The following is a 16,484-nucleotide window of genomic DNA, read 5'->3' on the forward strand; positions in this document are numbered from 1 at the left end:
GTTTTTTATCGAGTCAAGCTCCATCCCCTCTGCTATTCAAATTCGATTAAATTCACATATAAAACTATCAAATCAAAGCATAAAATATGAGCTCAAGCAGCCTTTCTCATGAGTGAGTCTGCTAATTAACTATATGGTTTTGTGCCCCTAGGAGTCATGATCCCAGATCAAAATAAGCCTTGGTTCAATATTTGGGGAAATTGGTTAAAATAAACATAATCTACCTCAAGAAAAACTATTCTCAAGTGCATCAAGTAGGGTTGAGGCTAAGGACTTACTTTTGCTGTGCTCATAAGTAAATAATATTATTACTAATAATAGATGCATTATTTCTTTTTTATTAAAATTGATAATTCACTCAGTATCCTTTCTAACAATTCAGGAATAATAAAATTATATTTTAATTTTGCTGCTTGTTTAATATTTTCATTATCAAATGTTAATTAAAAAAAATAAAATTAGTTGTTAATCTATCAATTTAATTATTTGTTCAAAAATTTCATCCTGCTTATATATTTAGTAATAAGAAATAATATTTGGTGCATAGAATATATCAAAATTGATATAATAATATAGAAAAAGTTATAAAAATTAATTAAATTATTATTAAATGAGTATTTTATGAAGCTCTTAACAAACTATTTTTCAAACAACAAAAAAGCATATTTATGAGCATAAATGAGTAAGCAAGTCAATATTTAATCTTGTTTATTTATAAGTCGTACTTAATTTTATTCAAATTTATTCAATTATTTTTAAAAATGAGCATAAATAAGTCTTACATAAACTAATATAGAGCTGTTCATTGATTGTACTAATTTAGCTTAGAACCCTAATTGAAACTTTCTACATATCATGAACAACTTATCAACCACTGACCGCTTAATTAGAATTTAAAAGAAAAAAAAAAAGAACAGCTTATCAGCCGATTTCTAGGTTGTATGAACGACTCTGTAATGTTAGAAAGGTGACTTCAGGCTAACTTTGTGGGTAATAAGAGAGGCAAAATGCATGATTCACCCGAGTGGGAGAGGCATGGATGTGCGCCATTATCAGCCTTAGGATCCATGCTGAGATGTCTCGATGATCTCTGCAATTTAGGAGGAAGCGGATATGTGACGAGTTCAGCTTGAACTTGTAAGGGCCTTGGACCATTTGACCTTAAGCTTAAAAAATCTAACTCAGCAAAGTTTATGCCTCTAGATTGTGTGGGTGTGGATGTGGATGGTGTGTGCATGCATGTGTGGGTGATGGGGACATTACAGTATGGAAAGTACAACAGAGGCGTGGCTGTCGATCTATGGCTACGATCGATCCGATATAGCTTTGAGTCATTTCATGTATTCATCTTTTATTATGTTATTTGTCTTTTATTATTTATGTTGTAATTATTTTTTCATTTTTACCCCTTACTTAAATGGAGGTTGTATGTAAGCCCTGAGGGCATTGTTGTCTTTTATTTTGAGTCTTATATACGAGGCTATTTATAACCCCTATGTTCTATGAAAATTAATGAATGATTGATTAAAAAAAATTTCTACCTTGCATGAGTTCTTGTGAGAGCTTGAGAGTTTGATTGGTGAATCCCTAGGAGAGGGAACTCGGATCACCCACCAACCTTGGAGATGGCCGAGTTCGTGGTTCTTATTTTCTATCTCTTTCTTTTCCTCCTCCCACCACCACCTTCCGGCCATACTACCTACCTCCCTAACCTAGCCGCCGGACATCCTTGTTTTTTCCACCCGACAGCTAGATCCGGCCACCCCACCACCCACGACCCCTCCACTTATCGCCGGCCCTTCTTTAGCCTCCCTCCCAACTCCCCTTTGCTATTAAACCTTTCCTAATTTAGTTTTCATAATTTAGGTAATGCAATTAAAGGCAAATTCAAATTTATTTGAATTTGAAATTATTGCCTAAATTAGAAATCCTAATTTTGGAAAGTTTCCAAATCATAGCTTTTGAATTTTAAATTAATTTGGGATGAGATCTTTCTTCCCAAATTTAATTTATTATTTTAAGCAAGCATTAATTACCACATTAGTAGTAATAGACCTAGTGAGGGGATTGTGACTTTGGGCGATCAAGTCATTAATAAGAGTACACGTTTTAGATATCTTGGATCTATTGTTCAGAGTGATGGTGAAATAGATGGGGATATTATCAGCAGAATTCAAGTTGGATGGTTGAAGTGGAGGAATGCATCGGGCTTGTTATGTGATAGAAATGTACCCCTCAAACTTAAGGGAAAATTCTATAAGATGGTAGTGAGGCCTGCAATGCTTTATGGTGCCGAATGTTGGCCTTTAAAAGAGAAGCATAATACTAAGTTAAGTGTGGCTGAGATGAGGATGCTCAGGTGGATGAGTGGCTTTACCCTTAGAGATAGGATACGAAATGAGCATATACGTGAAAAGGTTGGAGTAGCTCCAGTAGAAGATAAGATTAGAGAAAGTCGCCTTAGATGGTTTGGTCACATAAAACGACCGCCTTCCAATGACCCGGTTAGGAGAGTAGAGGTATTAGATTTGACTTATGTTAAGAAAGATAGGGGTAGACCTAAAAAGACTTGGTTAGAAAATATTAGGAATGACCTTTCTTTATTAGATTTAAACAAGAATTTGACCTTTAATAGGACACAATGGAGAAAAAGGATTCATGTAGCCGACCCCACGTAGTGGGATAAAGGCTTGATGAAGGTTCTCAAAGGCTGCCTTAAGAGGACAACTAGCTGTCCATTAGCATCCACCAGCACCTTTCGACCGTAGCACCATCGGAGATAAGCTCCTCCCTCTCAATAGGAGCCTTCAAAGGAAGTACTAACTAGCGTGCTCAACACTTCAACACTTGAGAAACTACTTTCTATCTAAGTTGAACCTTCAAGAAAACTACGACAAACTTCTTCAACATCTTGACCACTTGTTTTCGGACTTTGACTAAGATGAACTTCTCCCCCTTTTCAATTACCTTTCTAATCCCATAATCTTGTAGGTGATGACAAATCACAAGGAGCTGAGTTTCGTCTTATGCCTAAGCTTAGTAAACGTAGGATTTTGTTTCGCCGTTGCCAAAGCTTAGTAAACGTAGGATTTAGTGAACTTTCTATGCTTCTAATCTAATTGTTAGATTAGGGATTTTGTTGAAAGCTATTTACTTTGCATGTTATTGAATTTCTAACTTGTTTTGATTCTCCAAGTGCTTGGCATGTGACTTAGCCTAAACGGAAGTGACCGCTCTTATGCTTTATTTGATCGTTTTAATTTGCTAATAGTTATAATCTTACTTGCTCTTATCAAGGAATCGTGCAATTCTTAATGCAACCTTTTAAAAAAACTTCTTAGTCCTGCATCATCTGGTATCAGAACATGGCTAGCATGTGTTACATATGTTAGAATTCATCCTAGGCTATTGCTTAAGCATACATATTTAATTTGGCATGCATACCATCTCTTAAATCATTTTAAATCTTAGTTGTGTTGTTGTCCAGAAATTTTTTTCACTCATTTAGTGAGTTTTAAGGTTGTCTCTTAAGTATCTAGGTGCTGCCCTCAATATATCAACTTCCCTAGTTACCTAGGATACTTAACACCTTGTTGTAGTTTTCTGTCCAAACATTTTCTGCATCGTTTAATGTCATTCTAGAGAGTTTATCATTGCATTTAGGTGTTGTCCTCTACCTAGATTCACCCCCAAGTGTCCCCTAGTGTCTAGCCATGGACCCGAAATAACTAGGAAGGACTTTAGACTTGTTGATAGGCCAAATGAACAATATTAGCCAACAACTCAAAGAGAACCAAGCCGACCTAGCTGAGCTCCGTAGGAACACCACTGAGCGATTTGACATACTTGAGCGAGCTAGAGAGCACCCTACTCCCTACACTCCATCTAGACAACCTTCTATGTATGGGGATGATATTTACCCAGATGAGGGCAACATCGTGCCAATCATCAAGCTCCCTACCGCGGACATGACCCACGTCATGATCTATACTTGGATGAGAGGCAGCATTGTGCCAATCATCGAGCACCCTACCACAGACATGACCCACGTCATGATCCTGATATATCACTTATGAAAAATATTAAAGTCGACGCTCCTACCTTTGATGGCACACTTGACCCCTAGCTTTTCCTAGACTGGGTCAAATGTATGGACAGTTTCTTTAAGTGGTATGACATCTCCGAGGCTAGGAAGGTCAGCTTTGTAGAGATGAAGCTCACGGGTAGGGCGAGTCAGTTTTGGGCCAACTTAGAGAGCCTTAGGGAAGCTAGGAACGATTACCCCATTACTGATTGGTCGTCCATGAAGCGGGAACTCAAGCAGAAGTACTTGCCTCCCTCGTACTTCCCCCGACTATTGGACAGATGGAATAGGCTGACTCAGGGAAACAAACCAGTTAAGGAGTACATCGCCTCTTTCGATGACTTCCTGATTTGCTGCAAGGGGGAGACCTCTACCATCCCCGCGCAGATCTTATCGATGTTTCGAACCGGGTTGCGAGAGAATCTTCGCAATGAGCTGTTTGCCCGGAATGTCACTACACTGGAGAATGCCTACAGCCTAGTGCTTGATTTAGAAGAGACCTGTTCATAGCACCCGAGCCGTTCACATGACTCTAGGCCTTCCTACAGACCTTCTGGTAGTTCCAACCCTCACACCCCCACTGCCCAGCCGACCCCAGGGAGCACTATCCGACCCTCGTCTGGTCCCCCCACTCCCTATCCTGATGTTAGAAGTAAGTCTCCCACTCCGGATACCCCTCGATCTAACCCCGGGACCAAATGCTTTAGATGTCATGGGTATGGGCATATCGCTTCTCAATGCTCTAGTCCCTATAAAGTCACGATTATCGAAGAGATCACTGAAGCGGAATTCGAGCCCAAAGTCAATCAGATTCACCAAGTAAACAACGATGGTGACCTCTTTGAGGAGGATGACGACACTGCTGTCATCCAGTACATCCAGAAAATTGACACTTCTCCCACCTGCGTGGTAAGATGTGCACTGTCACAACCTGTTACCACCGACGACTGGCGTAGGACTACAATCTTTCACACCTACACCAAGATCAAGTATAAGAATTGTAAGGTCGTCTTGGATAGTGGCCAGCTGCATAAATGTTGTTTCCTCCAGCATGATGTCCTACTTAGGTCTTTCTGCTGTTCCTCACCCCAACCCGTATAAGATAGCTTGGCTCAACTCCATTGCCTTGGAAGTAAAGGAACGTAGCTTCATACTTATCTCCTTCGCTGACTATAAGGAGAATGTTTAGTGTGATGTGTTGATTATGAATGTTGGACAAATCCTTCTAGGTCGTCCCTGGCTATTTGACAACGATGTCCACATCTATGGTCGTTCAAACATCTGCGTGTTTGAACATGAGGGCAAAAAGATCAAGCTTTTACCATCACAGCCTCGGGTTACGGATAATCCTGAATCCAACCCTGTCAAAGCCAAGAAGGGACTGAACCTGATAGTCGCCATAGCCCATAGCGTGCCTTTACATACGTTAGTTGATCGTGACTTCCGCTGAGTCTGACGAATCAGTCCCTCAGGAGAGTCAGCCCATACCTAGTATACTTGTTGAGATCCATCCTGATGATCTTCTGGATCCATTACTCTTGATTAGAGGCATTTTATATGTTCTAAATCTAGCCCCTAGAGCCTCCCTATCCGATCGTATCCCAGTTGGACTCGACTACTATGATTCAATGATTCGTACCCTTGGTTTAAGTCATTCTAAAATTGTTTACGGGTTCAAACCTAGACTACCACTAGACCTTATGCCAATGTGTTCTAGGTATAGGATTTTTGAGTTTGCATCATCATTTTAATCTCATATGCATGGGTTTCATAAAGGAATTGCACGACAAATTGACAAGGGCAACAACAATTACAAAATATATGCCAATCTGAAACAAAAATTTAAAACTTTTGAGGTTGGTGACTCCAAGATGGTGCGGATTCATCCGGAACAGTTCCTGCAGGGAACAGTTAAGGAGCTGCATGCTAAGAGTGCTGGACTATTTAAAATAACTAAGAAATTTCATGATAATGCTTATGTAATAGTTCTGCCCACAGAATTCAACTCCAATCCCTCCTTTAACATAGAAGATCTAGTTGCATATGAAGGTCCTGACTTCAACACACCAGATCCACTCATACAGCAGCCTTGTGTGACCCCCCCCACCCCCTATGTGAGAACCTAAACCTACCCCCACCCCCAGATATTCCCAAATCACCCATGGCATAAAAGGTAGACTCAATTCTAAGTGATGACATCATCTCCACGAAAGAAGGTGGACGATGGAGGTATTTGATCAGGTGTAGAGGAAAGCCCAAGTTAGATGATACATGGTTGGATCGCAAGGAGCTGCAGCAGTTTGACCCCGGTGCATTGGAGATTTATGAGAGCATCAGAGACGTTTACTCGACGGAGTCAAGCTTTCTCCCACACCGGGAGAATGATGGGGACATCAGAGTATGGAAAGTACAGTAGAGGCGTGGCCGTCGATCTACGGACACGATCGATCCGATATAGCTTTGAGTCATTTCATGTATTCGTCTTTTATTATGTTATTTGTCTTTTATTATTTATATTGTAATTGTTTTTTCGTTTTTACCTCTTACTTAAAGTGAGGTCGTATGTAAGCCCTGAGGGCATTGTTGTCTTTTATTTTGAGTCTTATGTATGAGGCTATTTATAGCCCCTATGTTCTATGAAAATTAATGAATGATTGATTAAAAAAAAATTTCCTTGCATGAGTTCTTGTGAGAGCTTGAGAGTTTGATTGGTGAATCCCTAGGAGAGGGAACTCGGATCACCCACCAACCTTAGAGACGGCCGGGTTCGTAATTCTTATTTTCTATCTCTTTCTTTCCCTCCTCCCACCACCACCTTCCGGCCATACTACCTCTCTCCCTAACCTAGCCGCCAGCCATCCTTGTTTTTCCCACTCGATGGCTAGATCCAGCCACCCCACCACCCACGGCCCCTCCACTTGCAGCCGGCCCTTCTTTGGCCTCCCTCCCTACTCCCCTTTGCTATTAAACCTTTCCTAATTTAGTTTTCATAATTTAGGTAATGCAATTCAAGGCAAATTCAAATTTATTTGAATTTGAAATTATTGCCTAAATTAGAAATCCTAATTTTGGAAACTTTCCGAATCATAGCTTTTGAATTTTAAATTAATTTGGGATGGGATCTTTCTTCCCAATTTTAATTTATTAATTTAAGCAAGCATTAATTATCACATTAAAGTCCCTCCCTCACGTTGGAAATATTTCCAAAATCTGGCCTCTATTTCTGCCCACAATTTCAGCCTCCCTCACGTTAGAAATATTTCCAAAATCTGTCATATTTCTGCCCACAATTTCAGCCTCCCTCATGTTGGAAATATTTTCAAAGTATGCCATATTTCTGCCAACAATTTCAGCCTCCCTCATGTTGGAAATATTTGCAAAGTATGTCATATTTCTGCCAACAATTTCAGCCTCCCTCACGTTGGAAATATTTTCAAAGTATGTCATATTTCTGCCCACAATTTTGGCCTCCCTCACGTTGGAAATATTTCCAAAATATGGCCCATATCTAACCGCCGCCTCCTAGCAGCTTTGCTAGGTTTTACTTCTCCAAATCCCCTCTAAATCTCTTCCGGGTGATGTTTCCCTGCTCTCCAAGTTTGCTGCCAGAATTTCCTGCATCTACCCCTTGGTTTACCTCCAACCTGAAGGTTCTCAAAGGCTGCCTTAAGAGGACAACTAGCTGTCCATTAGCATCCACCAGCACCTTTCGACCGTAGCACCATCGGAGATAAGCTCCTCCCTCTCAATAGGAGCCTTCAAAGGAAGTACTAACTAGCGTGCTCAACACTTCAATACTAGAGAAACTACTTTCTCTCTAAGTTGAGCCTTCAAGAAAACTACGACGTATTTCTTCAACATCTCAACTACTTGTTTTCGGACTTTGACTAAGATGAACTTCTCCACCTTTTCAATTACCTTTCTAATCCCCTAATCTTGTAGGTGATGACGAATCACATGGAGCCGAGTTTCGCCTTATGCCTAAGCTTAGTAAATGTAGGACTTTGTTTAGCCATTGCCAAAGCTTAGTAAACGTAGGATTGAGTATGCTTCTAATCTAATTGTTAGATTAGGGATTTTGTTGAAAGCTATTTACTTTGCATGTTAATGAATTTCTAACTTGTTTTGATTCTCCAAGTTCTTGGCATGTGACTTAGCCTAAACGGAAGTGACCGCTCTTATATTTTATTTGATCGTTTTAATTTGTTAATAGTTATAATCTTACTTGCTCTTATGAAGGAATCGTGCAATTCTTAACGCCACCTTTTTAAAAAACTTTTTAGTCCTGCATCAGTGGGGGTGTGAATTGGCATGCACACCCGCACACTAGATAGAGAGGTGTCATATTGCTACAAGATACATACTGAAGTGGATTTTAGCATCTTCTATTTAACTCGTTGAGCCATTTTACTTATCTTTATTGTTCAGCTTGTGGGATAAAAATTGAAAGGAATGATAAAGACCATGTACATAGATATTCCATATTCTCTTTTCAAGTAGTGTCGAGCATGCATTATTTTAGATGTTTAGCTGCTTTATTTCTCAGTCTCTGGCAAATTTTTCTTTTTTGTGATATTGATGTTCGCAATTGCCAATTTGTTTGATATAAAAGCTGTTGAATTTGAACTTTCTACATTTGAGCAATAACGTTGGTCTTGATTAGGTGACATGGATAACACAGTGTCCTCTGCTCTTACTTGATACTCGAATGCCTTATGGCAGCTTATATGCTGGATGCGAGGAACATTTGGACCCGGCAGGTACAGGCTCCTTCTATAATGAAGGCGAAGCTGACATAGTTGTGCAGCATGTCTTCAATCTAATATATTCTGGTATGCATTATTCATTTTTGGTCTTTCTGAAATATTACTACAGTTTTTTTCAGAAAATTTGTAGATGACCTCTGAAGTTCCCTTTCACCCTCTTTCTTATTCATAGCTTTCCTTTTTTATTTTTTTTTTAATAGATTGAACGTCAAAGAAATATAATTCATGAGGCCACGTTGGACTAGGTCTTCTATCTAAATTATTATATTAGATTCACCTATATCTCTGTAATACAACAACAACAATATCAAGCCTTTATCCCATTATGTGGGGTCGGCTACATGAATCTTTTTTCTCTATTGTGTCCTATTAAAAGTAGGCCTCACTACCATCTTATAGAATTTTTCCTTAAGTTTAAGGGGTATATTTCTATCACATAATAAGCCCGATGCATTCTTCCACTTCAACCATCCAACTTGAATTCTGCTGATAATATCCCCATCTATTTCACCATCACTCTGAACAATAGATCCAAGATATCTAAAACGTGTATTTTTATTAATGACTTGATCGCCCAAAGTCACAATCCCCTTACTAGGTCTATTACTACTAAAATTACACTCCATATATTCCGTTTTAGATCTACTCAAGCGAAAACCTTTAGACTCTAAGGTTGACCTCCATAATTCAAGTTTACCTTCAACTCCCTCTCTAGTCTTATCAACAAGAAGAATATCATCAGCAAAAAGCATACACCAAGGTACATCCTCTTGCAAATGTCTAGTGAGAACATCCATGACTAAAGCAAAAAGATATGGGCTTAAGGCTGATCCTTGATGTAACCCAACCGAAATAGGGAAATACTTGGTCAATCCACCTTGTGTTTGAACACAAGTAATAGCTCCTGCATACATATCTTTAATGATTTGAATATAAGCATTATTGACTCCTTTCTTTTCAAGAACTCTCCATAGCACTTCTCTTGGAACTTTATCATATGCTTTTTCTAAATCAATAAATATCATATGTAGATCCTGCTTATTTTCTCTATATTTCTCCATCAAACCTCTTAATAAATGTATGACTTCCATAGTCGACCTACCCGGCATGAATCCAAATTGATTATGAGAAACATTAGTATCACGCCGCAACCTATGCTCCATAACTCGCTCCCAAAGTTTTAAAGTATGACACATTAATTTAATACCTCTATAATTCGCACAATCTTGTGCATCACCTTTATTCTTAAAAATAGGAATTTATATCTCTGTAATATTGTAACTTATTTTCTCGTTGATGTTTTAAAAACCCGAATTAATACACAAGTGAATTCAATATATGATAACTTTGTGTTGAAAATCTCAGCCGTCCCTTGACACTTGATTCTACAATCAAGATGTGAATTCGTGAGAGGCTCACCTGGATCATGTTAATCTCTGTAAAATCCCAGTCGTCCCTTGACACTTGATCCCAAGGCCAGGATAGGAATCGGTGGGAGGCTCACCTGGATCACGCCAATCTCCTTTCATATTTGGGTGGCTGATTTAGGAAGGATTATATTAGCGCAATTATTTGTTTCTTTATTATGATATCATGTATAAATCTATAAATAGGATAGTTTTGTATAATGAAATTAGGCTTTTTCCCTCTCCATTTCTCTGAATTTATCACTTTGTGTATGCTGATCGGTTCAAAAAAAAAAATTCTTTCTAAATGCTGTATTAATACAACACTTAATCGTTTAATTATACTGTTATTAGCTTTTTGGAATGTAGGGGTCTCTCCAAATGCCATTGCTGTTCAATCTCCATATATTGCTCAAGTAAAACTTCTGAGGGATAGACTAGATACATTTCCAGGAGCGACTGGTGTTGAAGTTGCAACAATTGATAGCTTTCAAGGACGGGAGGCTGATGCTGTTATTATATCCATGGTGCACTATACATTCTTTTACTTGAAATAAAAGTTTTCAATATGCTACTTTTTGACGGTAACCTTTCTGGTTTCACTTCTTTTGTATTTGCTGGCAAAGGTATTATAAAAGTGATAGGGTACAGGTCTTTCAATAGCTTTATTTCGAAGAACGCAATTTTAATTTACCTGCTACCGTTACTTGTGTTCCTAAGGCATGTCTACTTATAGCTGATTTGAGGTTTATACCACGTGAACTATAGTCTTCAATGCATTAGTCTTATTATCAATTGGATGTTTTAGCATCATGCATGAATGGAAAATGGGGATTAACATAAAAAAATTAAGATAATCTAATGATGCGTATTAACTACATTTAAAGTGCAGAAAAAAAAGAAGTTTACACAGTATGTTTTTAAATGACTCTGTTGTTGATGAGAAATTATTCTGTGCGGACATCAGACGGAAAGAACAGTCCGGTTTTCTCTATGTCTATAGTCAAAGCATAGTTACAGTAGCAATTGCGCTTTTACTGTAGATAGAGAGAAAACCGAACGGTTCTCTCCGTCCGGTGTCCGCACAGAATAAAAAGTTGTTGACACCTGCAAAAGCCAGTATGAAACACCATGGTGTAATTTTTTTGTGCGTATCTTTGTTCAACTGCTCTTTCCTTTATTGTATGTTTTTTTTCTTCCTGAAAGAAGAAAATTTTCCGGCAGCATTTTGTGCCCATTAATGCAGTTACTGTTTTCATAACATAGTAAGCTTTCATAGTTTTGTATGTTGATAGGTGAGGTCAAATACGCTGGGCGCTGTTGGATTCCTTGGTGATAGTCGGAGAATGAATGTAGCGATAACAAGAGCACGCAAGCACGTTGCAGTTGTGTGTGATAGTTCAACCATATGCCACAACTCTTTCTTAGCGAGGCTTCTGCGTCATATTCGACGTTTTGGCCGGGTAAAGCATGCCGAGCCTGGATCTTTTGGAGGATTTGGAGTCAGCTGCAATCCAATGCTGCCTTCCATTGGTTAAAACGATGGTTTATGCATTCCTATTGTTGATCGTGTAAATAATCCTCCTATTTTACATTTTTTTTATTAATTGTTAAAATGATTATTTAACGCCTTGAACGAAGTTCAGGCGACCACTACATGATCTGATGTAATGTGGAAAATGATGGAATTTATTAGTCTTGCTGTAGTTGAATACAAGATGGGAACTGATTCATTGCTTGGATGCAGCTACCACAAAGCTAGAGTAGTTTCAAAGCTTCAGATTTGATTTTATATGTCGGTAGCATGGATGATGATGGAACCGGGATTGTCAATGTGGTGTCAAAGAAAACACAAAATATAACACCTATTGAATTAGTAAACTCGGCAATTTTTTGTATTTATTATCTTTTGTATGTCTGTAAATGTTTTGCATGTGTATCAAGTGTCTGAACATGGTCTAAAGTGAGTCCTAGTGATCTGTGTGCATGATTTTTCCCTTGAGCATCACAACGCTGGGTTTGGTGGTGTCGCGGGTTTGAGTTTTTTTTTTTTTTTTTTTTTTTTTTTTTTTTCTTTTGGCCAAAAGAATTCTAAGTTGTTGTGTTGGGTGCGGTGTTGTGGTGCAATGTGTCCTTATGTGGAGAGATTTGGCGCACAAGATCGGATGTCATGGCGCCACTCTTTTTTTTTAATTTGCACTATTTTTAAATTCATTTTCTCATTTTAAGGCACCCACCTAGAAAGTGAGGGAAAGAGGAGGAATTTTAGAGAGTTACTTTTGGTCAGCTTTGTTTACAGTTGGCCTAGTTCTAAAAATTGTCCCGCTCAAATAGATAGATTATCTTCCATCTATTTTAATTTGCAAAAATTTTAAGATTTTCTTGATTGAATTTAATATGAATTTATATAACTATAGATAATTCTAATCTATAAAATTTTTATTCCGTAACTTTCTGTATACTATAAAAATAGTCATTTTGAATATATAAGTTTTTTTTTTTTTTAATTTAAGTGGAATGATTTGAAAAATTCTGCAACAAACGGACGCTCATATAAATAAGGTTGATCAATCACGAGTTATTAGTGAATAACCAACCTAGTACTCATTATTAAAGGTGTTCCAAGTCTTGAGCTCACCCTAAGCTCTCCTACTCTTCAAAATCCACTTGTCTTGAGAACTCTGCTACTCACTCAAAATACTCGATAAATAGGGTAGTAGAAAAGAGATGTTCACTCTCATCTTTGAATTCACGAGCAGTTATTGCTTGGATGAAGTTTGCCTGCCATATAACTAGTTACATAAAGTTTTATGATTTACCTAAACTTTGAACTGCAAAAGAAAATTTCTAAGCATCATTCTTGAGCACAATCTATAATTAGAGCAAAGTCTTAATGCTCTTCAAAGACAATAATAGCTACAACAACACATACATCAGAAAAATGCCTAAGAATGCATATTGATCCTTAATTTGAATTCTGCTGTTCTTCCTTTTTAGCAGCAGTCAACCATGAACCAGCTGGTCACATTTGGATAGAATCACCCATGCACAGCAGTGCATACGGAACAAGGATCCCTTATAAAAAGACAAGAGTGTTCTTTCACAGTAATACGATTTCTTTTCCCCAAGAGTTATTAATTGTTTAATAGTGATGAATGTTCCTTTCTCTACATTAAAATTAAGAAATTTGCATATCATCCCCTCAAATCATAAACATTCAAGATTCATGTGGTTCACTCAAAGATCTAGTCAATGCCAAGGATGAACTTGAGAAGACAGTTCCTCGTGTTACAAGTGGCAACCTATCACGAATAGAATCTGAAACAAATTTCACATATGATGATGTTCCAGCAGCTACCTGACTCTCTTTGCATCGAGCCCATGTCACTAAGTATAGGCCTGAGATGATTAAAAGCCCTCCAATAATACTGCAAGCACATAAACGCAAGTGACAGAGGAATTAGGGTTTAGGTCCATATCCCATGTCAACCACTTCCTCCACTTCTTAATGAGCAAGAAGAGTTATTATTATGGTACAACTGGAATTGTGAAATAGAAATATGCTAATGCAGAGAAAGCCAAGGCTTTATTTGCAAGGGGGCCATTGAGATACAACTAAATATTTTCAACTCAAAAACATAAAAAATACTAACACATACAGGAGTGCAAGTGGGAGGGTAGATGCACTAATAAAAAAATAGGGCCAATATCTTTCCTCCTTCAAAAAGTTAAAGGAGATCAATTTTTTTAAATACCTAATCATTTACTGTTGCCAAGATTAAATCATTTGGAATTTGCAAAAAAAATGTGGATTGGGGCGTTGTTTGATTTTCAATATTTGCATGGGAATTTGAAAATTAGAGGGAGGGTGTTAGTTTTATAAATAATCAAAATGTTAAGTGTAATGCATGAAATTGCCCCAAAATAGGCACAGAAAATTTGACATGTCACTTTTATTTAATTGGCTTAACCTAAGAAATTTTCTTACACATGGCTACAGAAAACTTTCTAGAAGGGACGTGGGCAAAGATCTACGTGGATTTCTCGAAGATTTGGCAGCAAAGCAAAAGTTGCAATGGTAGAATATAAAACCAATTGTAGCTCGCTAGAGAAGATCTTTGTGCGGAATTTCTCAAATGCAGGTTTTTGTGATCAGTATCACACAAAAACAAGTTTTTTTTTTTGTTTTTCCTATTTTTTTTATTTGGTGCAGTAAAAACAAAAGGTAAATAATTCCGTTTGTCAGTAAGTGAACTACAAAAATATATGTGAAGAAAACACCAGAACGAATACTTAAATAGTAGTTAACGTGAATAAGGTAAATAAGAACAGATCTAAGAACCATCATGTATTCATAAAAACGGTAGTAGGTAAAAGAGGAGCACCTTCCAGCGTAAATGGGACTGCCCAGAAATAAGGTCGACAAGAATGCTGAGACAACTGGTTGAAGAGGATTGTACAGAGCCACGAGGGCAGGCCCAATAATCTTATTGGACCATGTCAATAGCCAGTAATTCAAAGCAGATGCAATAATGCCCTAAAAAGTCAGTTGATCGTAGCAGTCAGTTTCATGGTGAAGTAATGCATCAAATTAATGAAATAAATCAAAACAATAAAACAAGGCTATCGCCTCTCTCCACTCCACTGGGTACTCGATATATAGGAAACATTAGTTTTGCCGGAGTGCGGCAGCCTGCAATAATGATTTCTAAAACAAAAATTGAATACAAAGCAAAAATCTTTAGCTCAAGAGGCATATTCTTTGGTTTTGAATATAGAGGGATGTTTATCTATAGCTTTATATGTGGAATTCAATCTATAGCTTGTCTTTTACCATCTTTTATTGTAACTGGCCTCGTCCTACTTATTTGTAATAGGCCTTGCACTCTACTTTAATTAATAAAATATTTGGGATAAATTTTTAACTTCAAGGATAAATAAGTTAACATGGATTTCAAATAATATTTTGAATTTCAAAATAGGCAGCTTTAAAAAGTAACCCCAAATAAGGATTGTCATGAATGACAGAAAGGCACATGAGAAAAAATTCAATGAGATAGCCAATGATACATAATTAAATTCTGAATAAAAAGCTAAAATAACTAAATTTTAAAAAACAAGAATTCACGTAAAATATTAAAAATAAGAAAGAAAGTGCAAACTAGCATTACTGCTAAAAAGTTTGAGTGGTTAGTGCCTCCATGATCTAGAGGCAAATCATGGAAAATACCTTTTTTAGGTAAAATTGCATACATAAATTCCTTCGTAAAGCTAGATATGCACTTTTTAGTAGTATTGAACAATTTTGTATATAACAAAAGTATCTCCTTTGCTTAGTCGAGAAACATTCCATAGCTTAATCATTCCACATCTCTAAGGAATAAAATTCATCCCACGTATATCTAAATTAAAATCTCAACCAAAAGCAAATCCTTCCTAAACCTTTATGTCGAAATAAAATCCACTATTGATAATCACACACACAAGCACACATCGCATAGATGTACATACACACATAGGCCAATCATGCATAGGGTTGGTTTGACAAAAGTGGGTGAAAAGTTAGAGTTTGTATGTAATTTGATTCCTTTGGGTATTGGAATGAAGTAAAGCTCATGTATGGTAAACATCTGTTGCATTTCAAGTACCTCAAACCCACATTTCCTAGCAAAGTAGATGCATCCAATTTGTTCACATCTGCTTTGCATCAAATCAACTCCCCATTTATTTCTCAGTTTGGACAAGCAAAAGATGTGCTTCCCTTCTTTCCCATTGTCAGTTGCAGTGACTCTCAATGTGGAGCTAGGTGTGGGCTCTGAAAATTCACGCTCCGGCATCCCCTCTTTTGGGAGAGTTTTAATGAGTTAAGTTCCGAGGCAAAATTTCAGAAGATATATTGGGTTTGAAATAAGACACTGCCTAGAGATTTCGCCCTCATTTAATGAGGACTTTAAATCTGGATTCAGGTTTCCAAGAGGCGCAAGCACCTATAGTTAATTACCCCTCCCGATACAAACAACAACAACAACATCAAGCCTTTATCGCACTACATGGGGTCGGCTACATGAATCATTTTTCTCCATTGTGTCCTATTAAAAATCAAATTCTCGTTTAAATCTAATAAAGAAAGGTCATTCCTAATAAATCTATAGTTGAAATGAAGGCTGAATAATTGAATTCTTTGTTTAATCCATGCCTAGTCCTTACACCCTCACTAGGTTCACCTAT

The 16,484-nt window shown here is 37.5% G+C and overlaps 2 protein-coding genes across 6 annotated transcripts in view; one reads left to right on the top strand and one right to left on the bottom strand.

The window, feature by feature from the left end:
• LOC110105609 (DNA-binding protein SMUBP-2) overlaps positions 1-12,002 on the top strand; it is a 57,171-nt gene extending 45,169 nt beyond the window's left edge. The window contains exons 5-7 of one of the 3 annotated variants that reach the window (XM_020835184.2): positions 8,748-8,916; positions 10,611-10,783; positions 11,536-11,729. In XM_020835184.2, coding sequence (XP_020690843.2) covers positions 8,748-8,916; positions 10,611-10,783; positions 11,536-11,592 — 399 coding nt within the window. In that variant the 3' untranslated portion in view covers positions 11,593-11,729. Of the gene's footprint in view, positions 1-8,747; positions 8,917-10,610; positions 10,784-11,535 lie in introns of all 3 variants that reach the window. The other 2 variants (XM_020835182.2, XM_020835183.2) reach the window with 2 other exon arrangements.
• Positions 12,003-13,022: 1,020 nt separating this feature from the next.
• The window catches only part of LOC110105605 (WAT1-related protein At4g19185), a 19,562-nt gene continuing 16,100 nt past the window's right edge, over positions 13,023-16,484 (bottom strand). For all 3 annotated transcript variants that reach the window (XM_028698229.1, XM_028698230.1, XM_020835168.2), the window contains 2 exons: positions 14,642-14,793; positions 13,023-13,684 (listed from right to left, as the gene is read on the bottom strand). In XM_028698229.1, the coding sequence (XP_028554062.1) occupies positions 13,474-13,684; positions 14,642-14,793 (363 nt within the window). In that variant the 3' untranslated portion in view covers positions 13,023-13,473. The remainder of the gene's footprint in view (positions 13,685-14,641; positions 14,794-16,484) is intronic.

The sequence above is a fragment of the Dendrobium catenatum genome, unplaced genomic scaffold (genome assembly GCF_001605985.2).
Source record: "Dendrobium catenatum unplaced genomic scaffold, ASM160598v2 fragScaff_scaffold_1056, whole genome shotgun sequence".
Taxonomy (NCBI): domain Eukaryota; kingdom Viridiplantae; phylum Streptophyta; class Magnoliopsida; order Asparagales; family Orchidaceae; genus Dendrobium; species Dendrobium catenatum.